At 59.2% G+C, this 15,043-nt stretch overlaps 2 protein-coding genes across 2 annotated transcripts; one reads left to right on the top strand and one right to left on the bottom strand.

Annotated features, from left to right (window-relative positions):
- The first annotated feature begins 801 nt into the window (after positions 1-801).
- Positions 802-4,004, top strand: DOK4 (docking protein 4). Its single transcript, XM_050904052.1, has 8 exons — positions 802-904; positions 1,797-1,904; positions 2,160-2,274; positions 2,372-2,491; positions 2,590-2,779; positions 3,093-3,231; positions 3,331-3,454; positions 3,550-4,004. Exons 1-8 carry the CDS (start codon positions 839-841, stop codon positions 3,672-3,674), a joined length of 987 nt encoding a protein of 328 aa, XP_050760009.1. The 5' UTR covers positions 802-838; the 3' UTR covers positions 3,675-4,004.
- Positions 4,005-6,383: 2,379 nt separating this feature from the next.
- On the bottom strand, positions 6,384-14,938 carry POLR2C (RNA polymerase II subunit C). Its single transcript, XM_050903983.1, has 9 exons — positions 14,853-14,938; positions 14,466-14,515; positions 14,138-14,206; positions 13,905-13,957; positions 13,650-13,778; positions 12,531-12,582; positions 11,851-12,019; positions 7,590-7,664; positions 6,384-6,908 (listed from the first exon to the last, which is right to left on the bottom strand). The coding sequence occupies exons 1-9, from the start codon at positions 14,936-14,938 to the stop codon at positions 6,764-6,766; spliced, it is 828 nt and encodes a 275-aa protein (XP_050759940.1). The 3' UTR covers positions 6,384-6,763.
- Between the last annotated feature and the right edge of the window lie 105 nt (positions 14,939-15,043).

Raw genomic sequence — 15,043 nt, 5'->3', positions numbered from 1 at the left:
GGATGGATGGGGCTGGATCCCCCTGGATACTGGGGCTTTGGGAACTAGGGCGTCACCGGCACGGAGTAGTCCGAGCATCCCTAGGGATGGCCCCATCCCGTTTCCTAGGTTACTGCCTTCTATAAGGGGATTTTTTCCAGCTGGGAAAGGAACCTGGTCCCCGCCTGGTCCCGCCGCCCGGGGCTGGGGGGTCCCGGGCGGCGGGACCAGGCGGGGACCAGGCTGAGCGAGGCCGAGCTCGCGGCGGGGCTGGAGGGAGGCTGGGTTGCGCCGGGGGGGGTGCGAGGTTGGAAGCCGGGGTTCCTTTGGCACCCGGTGCCGGGGCCGAAACACCCCACGGCAGAGCTGGCCTGGCAGGGCAGGAGGTCGTTAACACTGAACCCTACTGATGCCCAGCAGCTGGGGCCATGTTGCTGCCCAAGCGAGCAGCCTGGGAGGAAGGAGGGGCAGCGGCGAGAGGTGATGGAGACCCGTGGGCGAGGTCCAGCGTGGGTGTCCCCTGGGACACATGTTAGGGCTGGTGACGGGGGACCACTCGTGCGTGCCAGCCCGGCACCGCCGCGCCGGCAGGGGTTAATGCCAGACTGTTCCACTCGGATGGTTCAGGCAGCGAAGGGAGGAGGAAGAGGAGGAGGAGGAGGAGGAGGAGGAGGAAGATGTCACCCGTCGATCTGTCATTTCTCTTTTCCAGCCAGGATGGGGGACGCCGCTAGCAGCAAGCTGGGCCGGCGGTGAGGCAGGAGGGGGTACGGAGGAAGAGGATGGAGAGGGGGGGGCGAAGGTGAAGGCAGGCAGCCCCCCCCTCCCAAAATAGCCCCCACCCCATCGGGCCATCGCCATGGCGACGAATTTTAACGACATCATCAAGCAAGGCTACGTGAGGATGAAGAGCAAGAAGCTGGGGGTGAGTGGGGGTCTCGGGGAATGGGGGGGGACGCGGGGGAGGGGGGGGCACCCATGGATTTGGGGCGCAGGTTGCCGCGAGAGGCGACGGGGCCGGGTCCCCCGGCCCCGTCGCCTCTCGCGGCAACCTGCGCCCCTGGTTTTGGGTTGAATAAGCAGCATTTTGGGGGCTGTGATGGCGGGGAGGGGGGGAGACAGGCCACTTGTTGGTCCCCAAATCATCCAGCAGCCCCAGGGGTCCGGATCCTGCACCGGCCGGATCCTGCACCGGGTGGCATCCCCTCACCGGACACGGGTCACCATGGGGATTTGGGGGGGGTGTCTCTGAGCTCCCCCCCCCCCCCCGTGCCTCAGTTTCCCTGTACACCCAGTTGTGGCACTGGGAATGCCCCAAGCCGGTGAGGGGGGGGCTGCTGGGTGCAAATTAGAGGGGTGCCGGAGTGCAGCACCCATAGGTGGGGGGTCAGGGGGTTTGATCGCCCGCTTCCATCGCTCGGAACCGGCAGCAACGAGCATGCTGGGTAATTTCACGCTAATTAGGGAGAACAAAGAGGGAGCGGGCTTGGGGGGGGGGGGGGGACATGCTTGGGGATAATGGCCCCGCCACCCCCGGAGGCAGGGGCTGCGGGAGAGGGGCTGGGGAGATGCCGGGATGGGGGTCCCCTTGGGAGCCTTACCCATGTTCGTTAATTAAGCTCTGTAATTAGCATTGGCGGGGGTGGGGGGGGATGATGGCAGCCCTGGGATATCCCCATCCTCTGCGTCCCCTCCTGTCCCCAGGCCAGCAGGGTCAGCGGGACCGGGCAGGGGTCCTGGGGAAGGGGATGGGGACGGGGTGGGGACGGGGACCCCCACCTGCACCGCGGCAGCCGCCGGCGCTCTCTGTCCGGCAGATCTACCGGCGGTGCTGGCTGGTTTTCCGGAAATCCTCCAGCAAAGGGCCCCAGCGCCTGGAGAAGTACCCGGATGAGAAGTCGGCGTGCCTGCGTGGGTGCCCCAAGGTGAGGGGCTGCGGTGGAGGGGTGCTGGGGTGCTTCCCGCTGCTCGGGGGCCCCGTGCCAGAGCGGGTCCCTCCTCACCTAAACTCGCTGAGCTGGAGCCGGGTGGCTGTCGCCCTGTGCACTCCGGTGGGATGCCGCCGGGGTCTGGGTGTAGCGGCAGCCAGGTTTGGGTGCAGCAGCCAGGGTCTGGGTGCAGTGGGGCTGGGTTTGGGTGCAGCCCTCAGTGACACCCCCCCCTCCTCGCCACCTCCCCAGGTGACTGAGATCAGCAATGTCAAGTGCATCACCCGGCTGCCCAAGGAGACCAAGAGACAGGCCGTGGCCATCGTTTTCACCGACGACTCCGCCCGGACCTTTACCTGCGATTCGGGTACGGGGCAGCACCCAGGGGAGGCGGGCTGGGGGTGCTGGGTGGGGCACCCCGGTTTGGCCGGGGTCGCCCAGGGGCTGCCGTGGTGCCTTTGCAGAGCTGGAGGCGGAGGAGTGGTACAAGACGCTGTCGGTGGAGTGCCTGGGCGCCCGCCTGAACGACATCAGCCTGGGGGAGCCCGACCTGCTGGCGCCTGGCGTGCAGTGCGAGCAGACGGGTGAGCGCGCGGCGGCGGGGCGCTCGCTCGGGGCTCGGCTTCGCTACGCTCCCCCCCCCAAATTATTTTATTTTCTGGGTTTTTTTCCCCCTCTCCAGACCGGTTCAACGTGTTCCTCCTCCCCTGCCCCAACCTGGACGTTTATGGCGAGTGCAAGCTGCAGATCACCCACGAAAACATCTACCTCTGGGACACACACAACCCCCGGGTGAAGCTGGTCTCCTGGCCCCTCTGCTCCCTGCGCCGCTACGGGCGCGACGCCACCCGCTTCACCTTCGAGGCCGGACGGTGAGATGTCACCCTCGCTGGGACGGGGACCACCACGGGGTGCCTTCATCCTGCCGGGCGCACCAGGAGGTAGCACTGCTGCCATCGCCCCAGGGCAGGCCTGACGCTGGGGTGACGGCCACGGCCCGCATAGGGTGCCCCCATGGCCGGGGAGGTTTGGGGCTGGTGCTGGTCCCAGCTCAACACCACGGAGGGGATGTGGGGACAGCACTAAAAGCGTGGGAAGCTGGGCCAGCTGCCACCCTGGGGGGGGTATCATTTATCATCCCTCGGCTTGGGGACCCCGGTGACGCCCCGTGCCCCGTCCCCGCAGGATGTGCGACGCGGGGGAAGGTCTCTACACTTTCCAGACGCAGGAGGGCGAGCAGATCTACCAGCGCGTGCACAGCGCCACGTTGGCCATCGCCGAGCAGCACAAGAGGGTCCTGCTGGAGATGGAGAAGAACGTCAGGGTGAGCTCCAGCCCAGCCTGGGGACACGGGTGGGTGGGTGGGGGTGGGGGGGCTCGGGGCACCCTGTGTCACCCTCACCCCCCCCCTCATCCGCGGCAGCTGCTGAACAAGGGCACCGAGCACTTCTCCTACCCCTGCACCCCCACCACCATGCTGCCCCGCAGCGCCTACTGGCACCACATCACCGGCTCCCAGAACATGGCCGAGTCCTCCAGCTACACCGGTGAGTGTCCCCGTCCCCCACCGAGGAGCCGACGCTCCTCCGGCCCCCGGGGCATCCCCCCCCTGCCATGAGCCCACCCTCTGCTTCATCCCCAGGGGAGGCGTACGCGGGCGCCCAGGCCAGCTTGGACACCGACCTCCTCAACAGGTTCATCTTGCTGAAGCCAAAGTCCTCCAAAAGCGACAAGCCTGAAAGCAGGGAGCCCACGTCGTCCCCGTGAGCCGGCGGCGGGGGGACCGTGGCGGGGGTCCCCTTTTTCTTCCCCGAGGGGTGGCAAGGACGCAGGCAACCTCCCCTCCGAGTCCCCAGGGAGACCGAGCTGGGGCATCCTCCGTGCCAAGACCTTGGGGGAGCAGGCGCTGGCTCGCGCCCTGGCCTGACGTTAGTGGAGGTGACGGCCGGCTCAGCCTTGACTGACTTGAAATATATATTGAATATCTGTATTATAAGAGGTTTTTCCTTCTCACATGAACGCAAACTGCGTGGCCGCCGAAGAGCCCTCGGGCAGAGATGCTCAGAGGTTTTTGACTCTTGGGGATCCAGCTGGGAGGTGGAGAAGAGAGGGGGGGGGTGTCAAGAAATTCGGTGTGTTTTCTGCGAGGGGGGAAGGCTGGAGCATCACTCTGCCGTGGGGACGGAGCAGCGCCGGAGGCTGTGGCTGTGCCAGGCTGATGGTGCGGGGTCCCAGCATCTCAGCCCTCCTCGTGAAGAGTAGGGTGCTCCTGGGGACGCCCCGCCACCCCTGAGCTGATTTTTTGCACTTCTCGAAGCTATTTAAACACTCGCTGTAGAATTGAGATGTCTCAGGAGAAACTGGTTTTCCTTCCAGGGGGGTCGGCTGGGGTGACCGGGCTGCCCTAACCCCAGCACCCCTCGCTCCTCCACCCGCAGCCGCTCCCCCCGGCCGTGCCCCTGGTTTATCTGCTGGTGGGCAACCCGGGGACCGTTTTTGGCCAGTAGCATCTGTCCCTCGAGGGGCAGCTTTGCGGATATAAAAAGTCCCCGGGCAGAGAAGCCCGTGCCGACGGGGGGAGAGCCGCGTTTCTCCGTGCATTCCCATCGTCCTCGCTCCCCCCTCGCCCGCCGGTGCGGCCGGGTGAAAGCCCTCGCCCAGGGGGAGCTGGGCTTCATGTGCTGAACTCGAAAGCAATTGATTTTTTCTAGTTCTCCTATTTATTGACCTCCTTTAGAAGGGCTATCTTTTTATTGCCGTGCAAACCTTGGTGTTTCTTCGGAGTCTTCTTTCAGTCTGGGTTGGGCGGTCAGTGGTTTTATTTCTGCCCTGAAAGCTCCAGGTCCGTGCTTTGGGGACAGGGAGTGTCGTGATGTGGGAACCTGTGGTCTGTGAGTACTGTGTCTTGGGTTGGTGTAGCTTGCGGCTGAGGCTGGGGGGACGGCGGGAGGGAGAAGGGCAGCTCCCCGCAGCACGGCCGGGCGCGGAAGGGCTCGTCGGCACCCCGGCACCGCCCGGTAGCGCGTCCTCCCCCGGGTGAGAGGTGTAACCCGCTCGCTTTTCCTGGCTACACACCTCATCTGGAAAAGATCTAACATTTATTACCAAAAATGTTTGGGTTTTCTTTTTTTTTTTTTTTAAGGAGTTGCTCAACGAATAAACAACCCTTATCCACCCTTCCTGTTTGTCTGTTCCATCCAAACGCGCTCGGGAAGTGCAAGTGGGAGTAGCGCCTGCCAGAGAGAAAAATGCTGATGGGGGAAGATTTCCTAACGCTCCCGGCAGCGTGCTTGGCTCAAAGCTTTGTTCTGCCTCCAGTCACGGCCGGGACATTTCAAGTGAAACACTAAAACCGCTGGGGAGGGGAGAAGGGTGGAGCGAGTTGCCACCCTCCATCAAACAACCCCGAGCGAGACAGGATGCCAGCACCCCGCCGACACCCCTCACCTCTGGGGACGTGCCAGGGCAGTGGTGGCTCCAAGGCCGCGGGCGAAGGAGTTTTAAGCCGCTCCATCGCCCGGCTCTTCCAGAATTGTGCCAGTTCGGTTATCCATGCCATGAGCGTCCGGCAGAGCGCTGGCCTCAAGGCGAGACAGCCACGCCAGCCGGGGCAGCGCTCCCTTCAGGGACGGGAGGGAGGTCTTGGGGAGCCGTGCCGCAGCCGGCTGTGCCACGGCAAGGACACCAAAGCAGCAGCCCGGCTGCAGCAGCTCTTCCCTGGAGGGGAAGGCAGCGTTGACTCGGGCTGCTCTCGCCGGCTCAGCGCGACCGCCCGTCCCAGCGCCTCCAGCCATTCCCATGGCCCACGTCCACGCCGGGACGAGCGCAGTGGCACACACACCTTGCCCTCCCTCCCAGCCACCACGGTAAGGAAGAGGCAGATCCCTCCCGGAAAGCATCCCCGGGAAGCTCATCCCAAGTCCTGCTGGGGGCTGACGGAGGGGAGGAGAAGGGGTGACCCAGGCAATTGCTGGAGCGCTTCAGCTGCTGCCACGGTGGGCACGGTTTGGGACCTGCCCCAAGCTCCAGCCCAGCACACAACCCACCTTGGGGCTGTGGGCACATTCGAAACTGTCAGCCAGGGGTTATTAATGACAGACTCCCTGCCATCCCAGCTCCTAACGTAAAGATTACAGAGCGCATGGGTAAAGTCTGCTCCAAAGGAGTCTTTAAATACAGCTAAGCCTGCCTGGCCCATCTGGGCTCCCCCGCAGCACTGCCTTCTGCAGCGTCTCGCTTACCAGCCCAGCCTCAAACATCTGCTTTAAACGTAGCGCTGGATCGGTAAATGACAGGCTACCTGCTGGAGGGGATTCTGGTCTCCTCAGGAGGTAATGGCAAGAGCAGCAATCAGCGGTAGAGAGCTATGCTCCCTCCAAAGCAGAGCTCATTAAGTTAATGTCTATTGGAGAGAAGTAAATGACATGACATCTCTTCCTGCAGCCCCGGACGAGCTTTCAGGGATGACAGAACATGGGAAGGGTAAGGCTTTATTCAGCACAGTAAGGAACGGACATGCAAATAAGGTAGGGTTGTGTAACGGAGGTACACGCTTCCCAATTCCAAACACCACGTGGCCAGAATCCAAAACTCTGGCCTAAAACTCTGGGATCACTTAGAGACAAAGCCTGTCCCAGCGAAGATGCTCACCGATTCCCTTCCCGCTTTACCCTACACATCACGATGGCTTTCCCTGGGAAGGAGGGCCAGGGAAGAGGTGTCACCAACCAGCACAGCTGGGCCAGGAAAGGCAGAGGGAGATGGGGAGGCAAAAGCCTCGGCCCAGAGCGCTGCCGGGCAGAGGCAGGAACGTTCTGCATCACTCACACCCGAGCACTCTCTTGCAAGGGGCCACCTCAGTTTATGGTGAGGACGTCGCTCTGAATCTCGTGGCTCAGTTGGGTCTGGAGGTCGCTCAGTTTCTTCTTCAGGCCGGACAACGCAGAAAGAACGATGGTCTCCGGGCGCAGAGAACCGCAGGACTCCACGTTGTAATAAAACCTGAGGTTGCAAGTCAGGGAAGTAAGTCACCATCTGCTCTGCAAAGAGGTGCAAAACCAGAGAGCACCCGCAGAGCGGTTCCAGCCCGTCCTGACCCACCGCAGGGAGATCTGCTGGGAATCCCAACCATCAGCACCATTCACCTCCCAACCGGGCAACAGCCAGCGCTGCCTCTCTACAGCCATCACACCGACACTCGTGACTCCACAGGCTGCAAGAGCGCTTCTGAGATTTTTTTTCTGTTCAGCACCGTGACCTGCGAGCCAGCACAGAGCCCCGCGCCAGGGAGTAAGGCCGGCTGCAGGCACTTCTGCAGTGCAAATAACCCGGGAGAGGGGGTACCACCAGCAATCAGAGCACAAAAGACCCACACGGGTGAATAAATATCCTAAGCCATTTTCCCCCGCAGGCCTCACACTTCACTGAGTGCTGCGCACTGCCCTACTTGGTAACATGAACTCAGGAGAGCCGTCTAGTATCTCCCAGAGGGGAAAACCTGCCAGGCCTGGGCACATCACCAGTTAACTCCATCTTCTGCCCTGCTTTTCAGGGAACACCAGCTCCCTGGGCTGGCAAACCTCAGCACAGAGTAGATGATACTCTTGTATTAACAAAAGCCGACGAGATGCAGCCAGCCGGTCCCCCCATTTTCCAGCTGCGGCAGTGCATTCAGCTTCCTACCTCTCTGGCTTCCCGTTGGGGTCATAGGGAGCCTGAGCATCCTCCTCATCAATCTCCGAGTACTCACTCTTGGGCCTGGAATCAAAGAGCAGGGAAGGTTAGCACAGAGCCCACGCTCTAGCCTGGCCCCATGGAGCCCAGGCACTCGGCGGCACTGTTTGGCCCCAGAGAGCGAGCACTGGGGCTCACATCCAGCAAGCAAAGGAGAAGACAAAGGAGCAGTCATCAAACATCAAGTCACAGAAAAAAGCCCAGTGCCACGTTGCCCTTTCTAGCTCCTCACTAATGCCACACAGTCACCCAGCAGCGCTGGAGGAAGAGGATCAGCCCCGCTCTGCCCAAATTCCGCGAGCCCTGTGCGGGGTACTGTGGCTCCATCCACCCACGCTGGCACGATCTGGCAGGTGCTTAAAGCGAAGGGATGTCGATGCCTGAAGGGACTCTGTTTATGGAGTCTGGATGCTGTTTATGGAGCAATGGACCTCGGGTTGTCTTGTCTTTCTACTTTTCACTGGGCCAGGAAAACACCGGAGCGCTCCAGCACTCGGTCTGTGCAGCACAGCTGAGCTGGGAAGGCCCGGTCGGCTTGTGCCCAGCAGGAAAAAATCTCCTGTACTTCAGACACTAGCTGCATTAGTGAGCCCCGTCCTGATGCCCTGCATCTCCACTCCTCTACACACATCGCTACCAAACTCACTGCGATACCTGTGCATCAGCTAGGCCAACACAGCTTTCTATCCGTTGCATCCCTTGGCTTATAGAGCATCGTACCGGAGAGACTGTTTGGAAGCACTTAATCCATGTAAGAAAACCCAAAGCCTTGAGCTGTCTGAGAAGCCAGCACAGAAAATCCTGCGCCCACCAAGGTCTCCTGCTGGCCTTCCTCTGCCCCAGCGATGCCAAGAAAGGCTGATCCTGGCACCCTATCATCAGCTGCCTTAAATAAAACTGCACTTCTCAAACAAATCCTCTGTCCGTAACAAACCACTGAGAGAGATAAAGCGTTAATGGAGCTGGGCCTTCACATTACTTTGCAGAACCACCCATGACCGAAAACAGGGCAGAGGTTTCCACCACCACGACAGCTGCTTTGAGAGCCCAGCTGCGTGCCAGTGCTCTGCCAACAGCCTCAAAAAGCAACTAGCACGAAAAACCAAACCAAAAATAATCACTAGCCTTGGATAACAGAGGCCTTTGTCTCTGTATTGTCTTCACAGGGAATCAAGATGAACTTGGAAAGACAGATGTATCATCAGGGAACAAGCAGCTCCAATGTCAATCTTCCTTTGGGATCTTTCCAACTTTTACATATCTTTTGTCAAGAACTTCTCAAAAACTGTTTCCAGGTACCCAGCCTGTCGTATAACACACCAGGTTCCTGAAGACGCAGCCGACACGGCCAGCGAACAAAAGAATCCCCATTAGGAGCTGCCTTGGGCCACCCAGCCAGGGAAGCGCCTCACTGCCGAGGTACGCGTGCTCAGCCACGCAGCTGGGGCTGTCCTCCGCGACACCGACACCTCCAAAAGCCCACGCTCTCCAAAAGTCACACTGTGACGTTCCCCATCCAAAAAGGCAGCAAACCCGATGATACCTCAGCCTGCCTGGCATCTGTCTGTCCAACTCAAAGCAGTATTCCAGGTCTGTCACTTCATCGGTGTCAAAAGGCTTACCATCTAGCATTACAGAAATTAAACCAGACAATTTTTACAGCACCAAAATGAAGCCTAAAATTATTTCAAGTCCCGATTTGAAATTCCACATCACAGAGACATTCTTGCTTCTCAAGCATCCAATCTATCACTCAGACAATCAACTAGACTTTGGGGCAATTTACCTGCCACAAATCCTTTGGAAACTTCAAAACTATCCAGTTCCACACCCAAAACTGGCAGTGACAAAGGACAGGCCGGCACATCAACTCTTGTGACACACTACTAGCCACAAAACTGCTGAGCAGCATCCTCCTTGGCTCTGCACCACCTCACCACAGCCGGCCTCTCACGGACTTTCCCCCTGACAGCCTGCTCTGTAGGTGGCAGTTCCCAAAGTCCAGCTTCATCCCACCTGTGCAGATCACCCATGCTAAGGACAAAGCCCATTTCCAGACTTCCAGCACTACCAGCCAGCCTGGTTCCTACCGCAGATCCCAGAGCACCGCCCTGACGAAGCGCTGAAGGAGCCGAACGCCTGGCACGTCCCGTTCTCACCCAGACTGACTGAACCGGACCCACGAACGCGCCCTACAGAGCCCATCAAAGCCAAGTGGGGTTCACTCCTTCCATCCGTAAAACAGGGCTGGGATGGCTGCGGGCAGATCCCAGCCCATTTCATGCATGTTATGGATTCCCCTGCATCTCCACCCTCGGCGACAAAAAGCTTCTCAAGTCTCCTGAGTGCAAACCTAGCCGCACAGGATCTCTGTGACAGCTCCCGAGCAGAAAGCCCCTGGCAGTCCGGCTGAGGTGTGAAATCTAGGCTAACTGCACCTCCGGGAAGCTCGTTTACTGATAGCTAACTGTCCTGGTTTCGGCTAGGACAGAGTTAATTTTCTTCCTAGTAGCTGGTATAGTGCTGTGGTTTGGATTTAGTAGGAAAATAATGTTGATAACACACTGATGGTTTTAGTTGTTGCTAAGTAGTGTTTATCCTAAGTCAAGGAGTTTCTCAGCTTCTCGTGCCCAGCCAGCAGGAAGGCTGGAGGGGCACAAGAAGCTGGGAGGGGACACCGCCAGGACAGCTGACCCAAACTGGCCAAAGGGATATTCCATACCATATGACGTCATGCCCAGTATATAAACTGGGGGAGCTGGCTGGGAGGGGGGATCGTGGCTCGGGAACTAACTGGGCATCGGTCAACGAGTGGTGAGCAATTGCATTGTGCACCACTTGCTTTGTATAGTTTAATTCTTTTAGTATTACTATTGTCATATTCTTATTATCATTATCATTGTTTTTCATTCCTTTCTGTCCTATTAAACTGTCTTTATCTCAACTCACGAGGTTTGGGGTTTTTTTGTTTTGGTTTTTTTTTTCCCTGATTCTCTCCCCCATCCCAGGGGTGGGGGGGCAGTGAGCGAGCGGCGGCGTGGTTAGCTGCCGGCTGGGGTTAAACCACGACACTAACTTAGCAAGGGACAGCGTAAGGCCATGTTCTGCGATGGGTCCAAGGACCCAGGCTCGGAGCGGATAGCGTGGAGGTACAATAGCCCACTACCTGCCTGCTACCGCTTGCAGCCATTTGCAGAGTCAAATCTGGCAGCTCGGGGCCTGGCGGCGACAGGAGGAAAACCCGCTGAGCCCCTTCTGCCGCTCAGCCTCCTCTCCAGCCGCAGCTCTGCTCAGGCTTTTGTTCCCGCTTGCTCAGCCCTGCCTTCTGCGGTCCCTGCACCAAATCCTGCTCCTGTACCGAGGTCTTCCCAACCTTGAGCGCAGCTCTGGCTGGTGCCCTGCTGTTACGGCAGCATATCCACCGCCCCCTCTAGTCCCCGCTCTCGGCCTGCCTTGGCTAAAGCACCTGGTTCCTCGCTCTGCCACTGGCTCCGGCGTGCTCGATGATGGGATGTCTGCTCGGTGGTCACTGGGATGCAGAGCCAGGAGCACCTCAGGTATCTACTCATAGAAAAGTGCTGCTAGCTGAAGTCCTCGCCCTGGCCAAAGCAGGCAGCAGCTTTCCAAAAGCAAAATCGTGTCACTTTTAGATGAGATGCAGCGTGCTACTGGTGCAGAATGATACGTCAGAGCAGAGGAAAGGGCCAGAGAGGAAAACCCTGCTGCCAGAGCTCCCGCTCCAGGAGTGAGGAGATGTATGGGTGAAATCAGAGCCACACACTGGGCTCCCTCAAACAAAGAGGGCTGCAAAATCACCCTTGCAACCTAATCTTCCACTCTTTGCTCTCGTAGCAACCTCTTCTACCTCACGTGGATCTATTCCTTCCTCAGACCTTACCCTGACCAACACACCACTTGTGCAGGGAAGAAAAAACAGGAACCAGTGGTGGGAAAGAACATGAAAGCGAGGTAAAACAGCAGTGACAGTACGTGAGGGGAGGACAAGAGGTGGCCACAAACCAGTCCACCTTGCGTGCAGCTGCAACCAAGCAACTGGCTTCAGTACCCTAACACAGGAGCAGAGTCTGTGCACGGGGAAGCGACAGGCACGCTCACAAACACTTACTGACCCAAATTATCCCCAGGGCTGAAATGTAGGTGCCTGCTGGAAAATCTTTTCCAGTCCCTCCAGATAGACATTAGGACATACCACTCCTCCGGTTTGGGGTACACGGTGTGCCTCAGCGCGTTGTCCGGGTCGTACTCGAAGGCTACGCCTGCCGTGGGGTTCCACTTGGCGTGCTCCTTGCCAAAGCCCTTCTTGGCGTAGGCTCGCAGTCTCAGCTCCTGGCCCTTCCGCAGCTTCACGATGAGGATGTCTGCGGAAAAGCACACGCCCGTTTGAGAAGGCTGCGGAGGAGAAATGAGTGTGCGGATCACGCTAGGGCAAAGGCAGGAATTTTTAGTGCCCAGGAAGATGTCATCAGAAGCCAGGGCTCACTTGGATTCTTAGAGGGGCTCATCTGTGTCCCCAGAGTAGCTGGGAAACATCTTGCTAAGCGAAAAGGAGTTGCACATATGCCCAGAGGCACAGCTCAGGCCCCCAGGCAACAATGGACACCGCAGCATTTTGCATCTTCGCTGTCTCTAAGCTCTCACAAGGAGAGAGAAGCACCCTCTGACACAGGACTTTAGTTCTGGCGATAACTTTTAAGTGGCATTAAGACAAAATGCTGACCCCACTGATGCAGTGATGCCAGTGTCTCTCAACTGCCAGCTTTATAGCTGCCTTGCTGTTACACAGCTAGCAAAGGAAGAATGAGTTCAAAGAGCCAGAAAGAAAAATTCATTTCTTCCTCCAGCTCTTATTCCCAGTGAAATGCCGCTTACCGTCCTGCTCCACATAGTCATTGGGGTCATTGTCTCTGCTCCGAGACGTTACCTGCCGAAGAAGAACAAAAGCAAGTGAATTAAGGGCAAGATCAACTTTTCTCCCCACATCAAATAGCACTTGCCTACAAATATTACAGACTGCAGAGAGCCACTCTAGAGTGACTTACAGCAACAAATCCAGCCCACCCTATTTAACGGAAATCGGGACAATTCAGGCAGCTGCAGCTAGGTACGCGATATCCCGCTCCACCAGCCTGCTCGCCTCCCGAGCTGCTCTCCCCCACAGGACGGAGAGCGCTCCAGCCCAGCCCAGTGCTGCTGCGTGGTTCCGCGACGCAGCCCGAAGTCACTCCCAGGACTGCTGGCAGGTGACACGCAGCACTCACAGCACCTCAGCCAAAGCAAGCAAGAGCGAGCGGGCTACAGCCAGGCTTTAACCGGGCAGACACTGTCACCAGCCACCAGAAGCAGCCCCCAGGTTGCGGTGACATCCGGATGCGGCCTCAATAGCATTTTAAAACATTCTCCATTAAGTCCCTTTGCATCTGTTCTGCTTTGGCTCTGCCAACCCTCCCCAAGGTGAGTGGGCAAGAGCCATTTGGCAGCAGTGCCCTGGCCGGGGCTCCTCACACCTTGCCGCGCTGAGAGCCAAGAACCAGAAAACCAGAGGCCTCTGGGCTGCTGCCAAGCCTTCGAAGAGGCTGACCTTGCCCGAGCCCCGGCAGCAAGCGGGCAGGAGAAGGCAGCGGACAAGGTAGCAGGACACAAGCGCATGCGCCCTGCGCGTTCGAGGCGAGATGGAGGGGCTACACTAAAGCCTCCCAAGAGTTTGAGATGAGGGGTGCAGGATGAGGCTTTAACAAGGCCATACGGCTTCGACACGCCATCAGACAGCAAGTGAAGGACAACAAGGCGAGGAAGAGAAGGGCACTGGCACACACTGCTGTTTCTGCAGATATTCCTGCTTTGCTCTCCCACTACATTTTAAGTGGGGCTTTAGGTAACATGAAACGTGTTCGAAGGCCTTATTTTGTCCGCATCCCATGTCTTTGCCACCCCGGCCTCAATGGGAACACAGCGAGGGGACTCGCCGACAAGCAGAGGGATCGCACTGACCGGTATGACCCGGGGGTTGTTGGAGATGAGATCGCGGGATGTGACGTGACGAGTCTGGTCTTCATTGCACCGGACGTCAAGGGTGAACTCCACAGAGCACTCCGGACAGAACTCATCACATGTGCAGTCCTGGGACAGACACGGGTCAAGACCTTTACGCCAAACCTCTCCCAGCAAGAAATTAGCAGCGCTTCCCATCAGATCAGACACCCACCACCATCAAAATAAGCACCCACGACATTTTGCTTGACTCACTCTGGAATATTGCATCTTATCCACAATGTCATCGCTGGTGAGCGGGATGAGACCTGTGGGAAGAAGGAAATCGGGGGAATGTCTGAGTGAGACCACGGGAGCGCCAACCCTCCTGCCGAGATGGGCAGAGGGACAGCAGCCTCCTGACAAAGGTGCTTCAGTGTCTCCGGATTTCGCCCACGACCATTGCCTTGCTGCACATCTTCATCTTCCTCCCCACGCCCGGCACTCACCCAGCCTGTGTGCGATGAATTCATCGTGGAGCACGGAGGAGTTGGCGTCTATCTGGACCCAGTCAATGGCTGCAGAGAGGAAAAAGTCAGAAGCTGAGAAATATTTCTGTGGGGAAAAGCCGAGCAGTTCGCGAGGGCACAGAAAACGTTACGGAGACTAGAGTGAAGCTGAGACAGCGTGTGGTAATACGTAGTACCGGCCAAACACGGTTAAAGTGAGCTGAAGGCAGCTTGGAGGGGGAAACAGAGGGGAAGTGATGGAGTAACGCGGAGAGCGGCCCAGGGCCCGTGACCTCAGACCGGCAGGACGGTAAGCGGAAGGCTGTACCTATGATGGGCACTTCTGCGATGAACACTCTTCGAATGGAATTTGCCACCCTGAGGGAGAGAAACGCCCGCGTTTAGGCATGAGGGAACGCCGAGCTTCGCGACGCACCGGCCTGCCCGCCCGCAGGGAGGCTGGCCGGGGCTGAGGCCCGGGCTTTGCCTCCGAGGCCCTGACCGGGCCCGCACCGGTGGGGGTGCTGGCAGGAGGCCGCGACCCGACGGGGGGCGATCCCCGCCGCCCGTCGCCGTCTCCCCCGGCCGGCTGCACTCCCGGTGCCCCCGGGGAGGCAGGGCCTGTGGGGGCCGCCCCCGGGGCCTACCGCGGCCTGGTTCGTCCCCGGGCCCGCCCGCCCCGCCCGGCCCGGCCCGGCCCCGCGGCGTTGCTCACGCCAGGTCCGTGTTCTCGATGATGAACTTGACGTTCTCGTCCGTCAGCTCGGTGATGCGCACCGTGGGCTGGTTGGCGTACGGCATGGCCGCCCCGCTGCCGCCCCGCTCCCGGCCCGCCGCCGCCGCCGCCGCCCGCCCCCTAGCGGCCGCCGCCTCCCGGAGGACCGGCCCGGAGGACCCGCCCGGTCC

Source organism: Gymnogyps californianus, chromosome 12 (genome assembly GCF_018139145.2).
Source record: "Gymnogyps californianus isolate 813 chromosome 12, ASM1813914v2, whole genome shotgun sequence".
NCBI lineage: Eukaryota > Metazoa > Chordata > Aves > Accipitriformes > Cathartidae > Gymnogyps > Gymnogyps californianus.
Note: the sequence above shows the minus strand (reverse complement) of the source record. Positions and strands in the feature narration are given on the sequence as shown.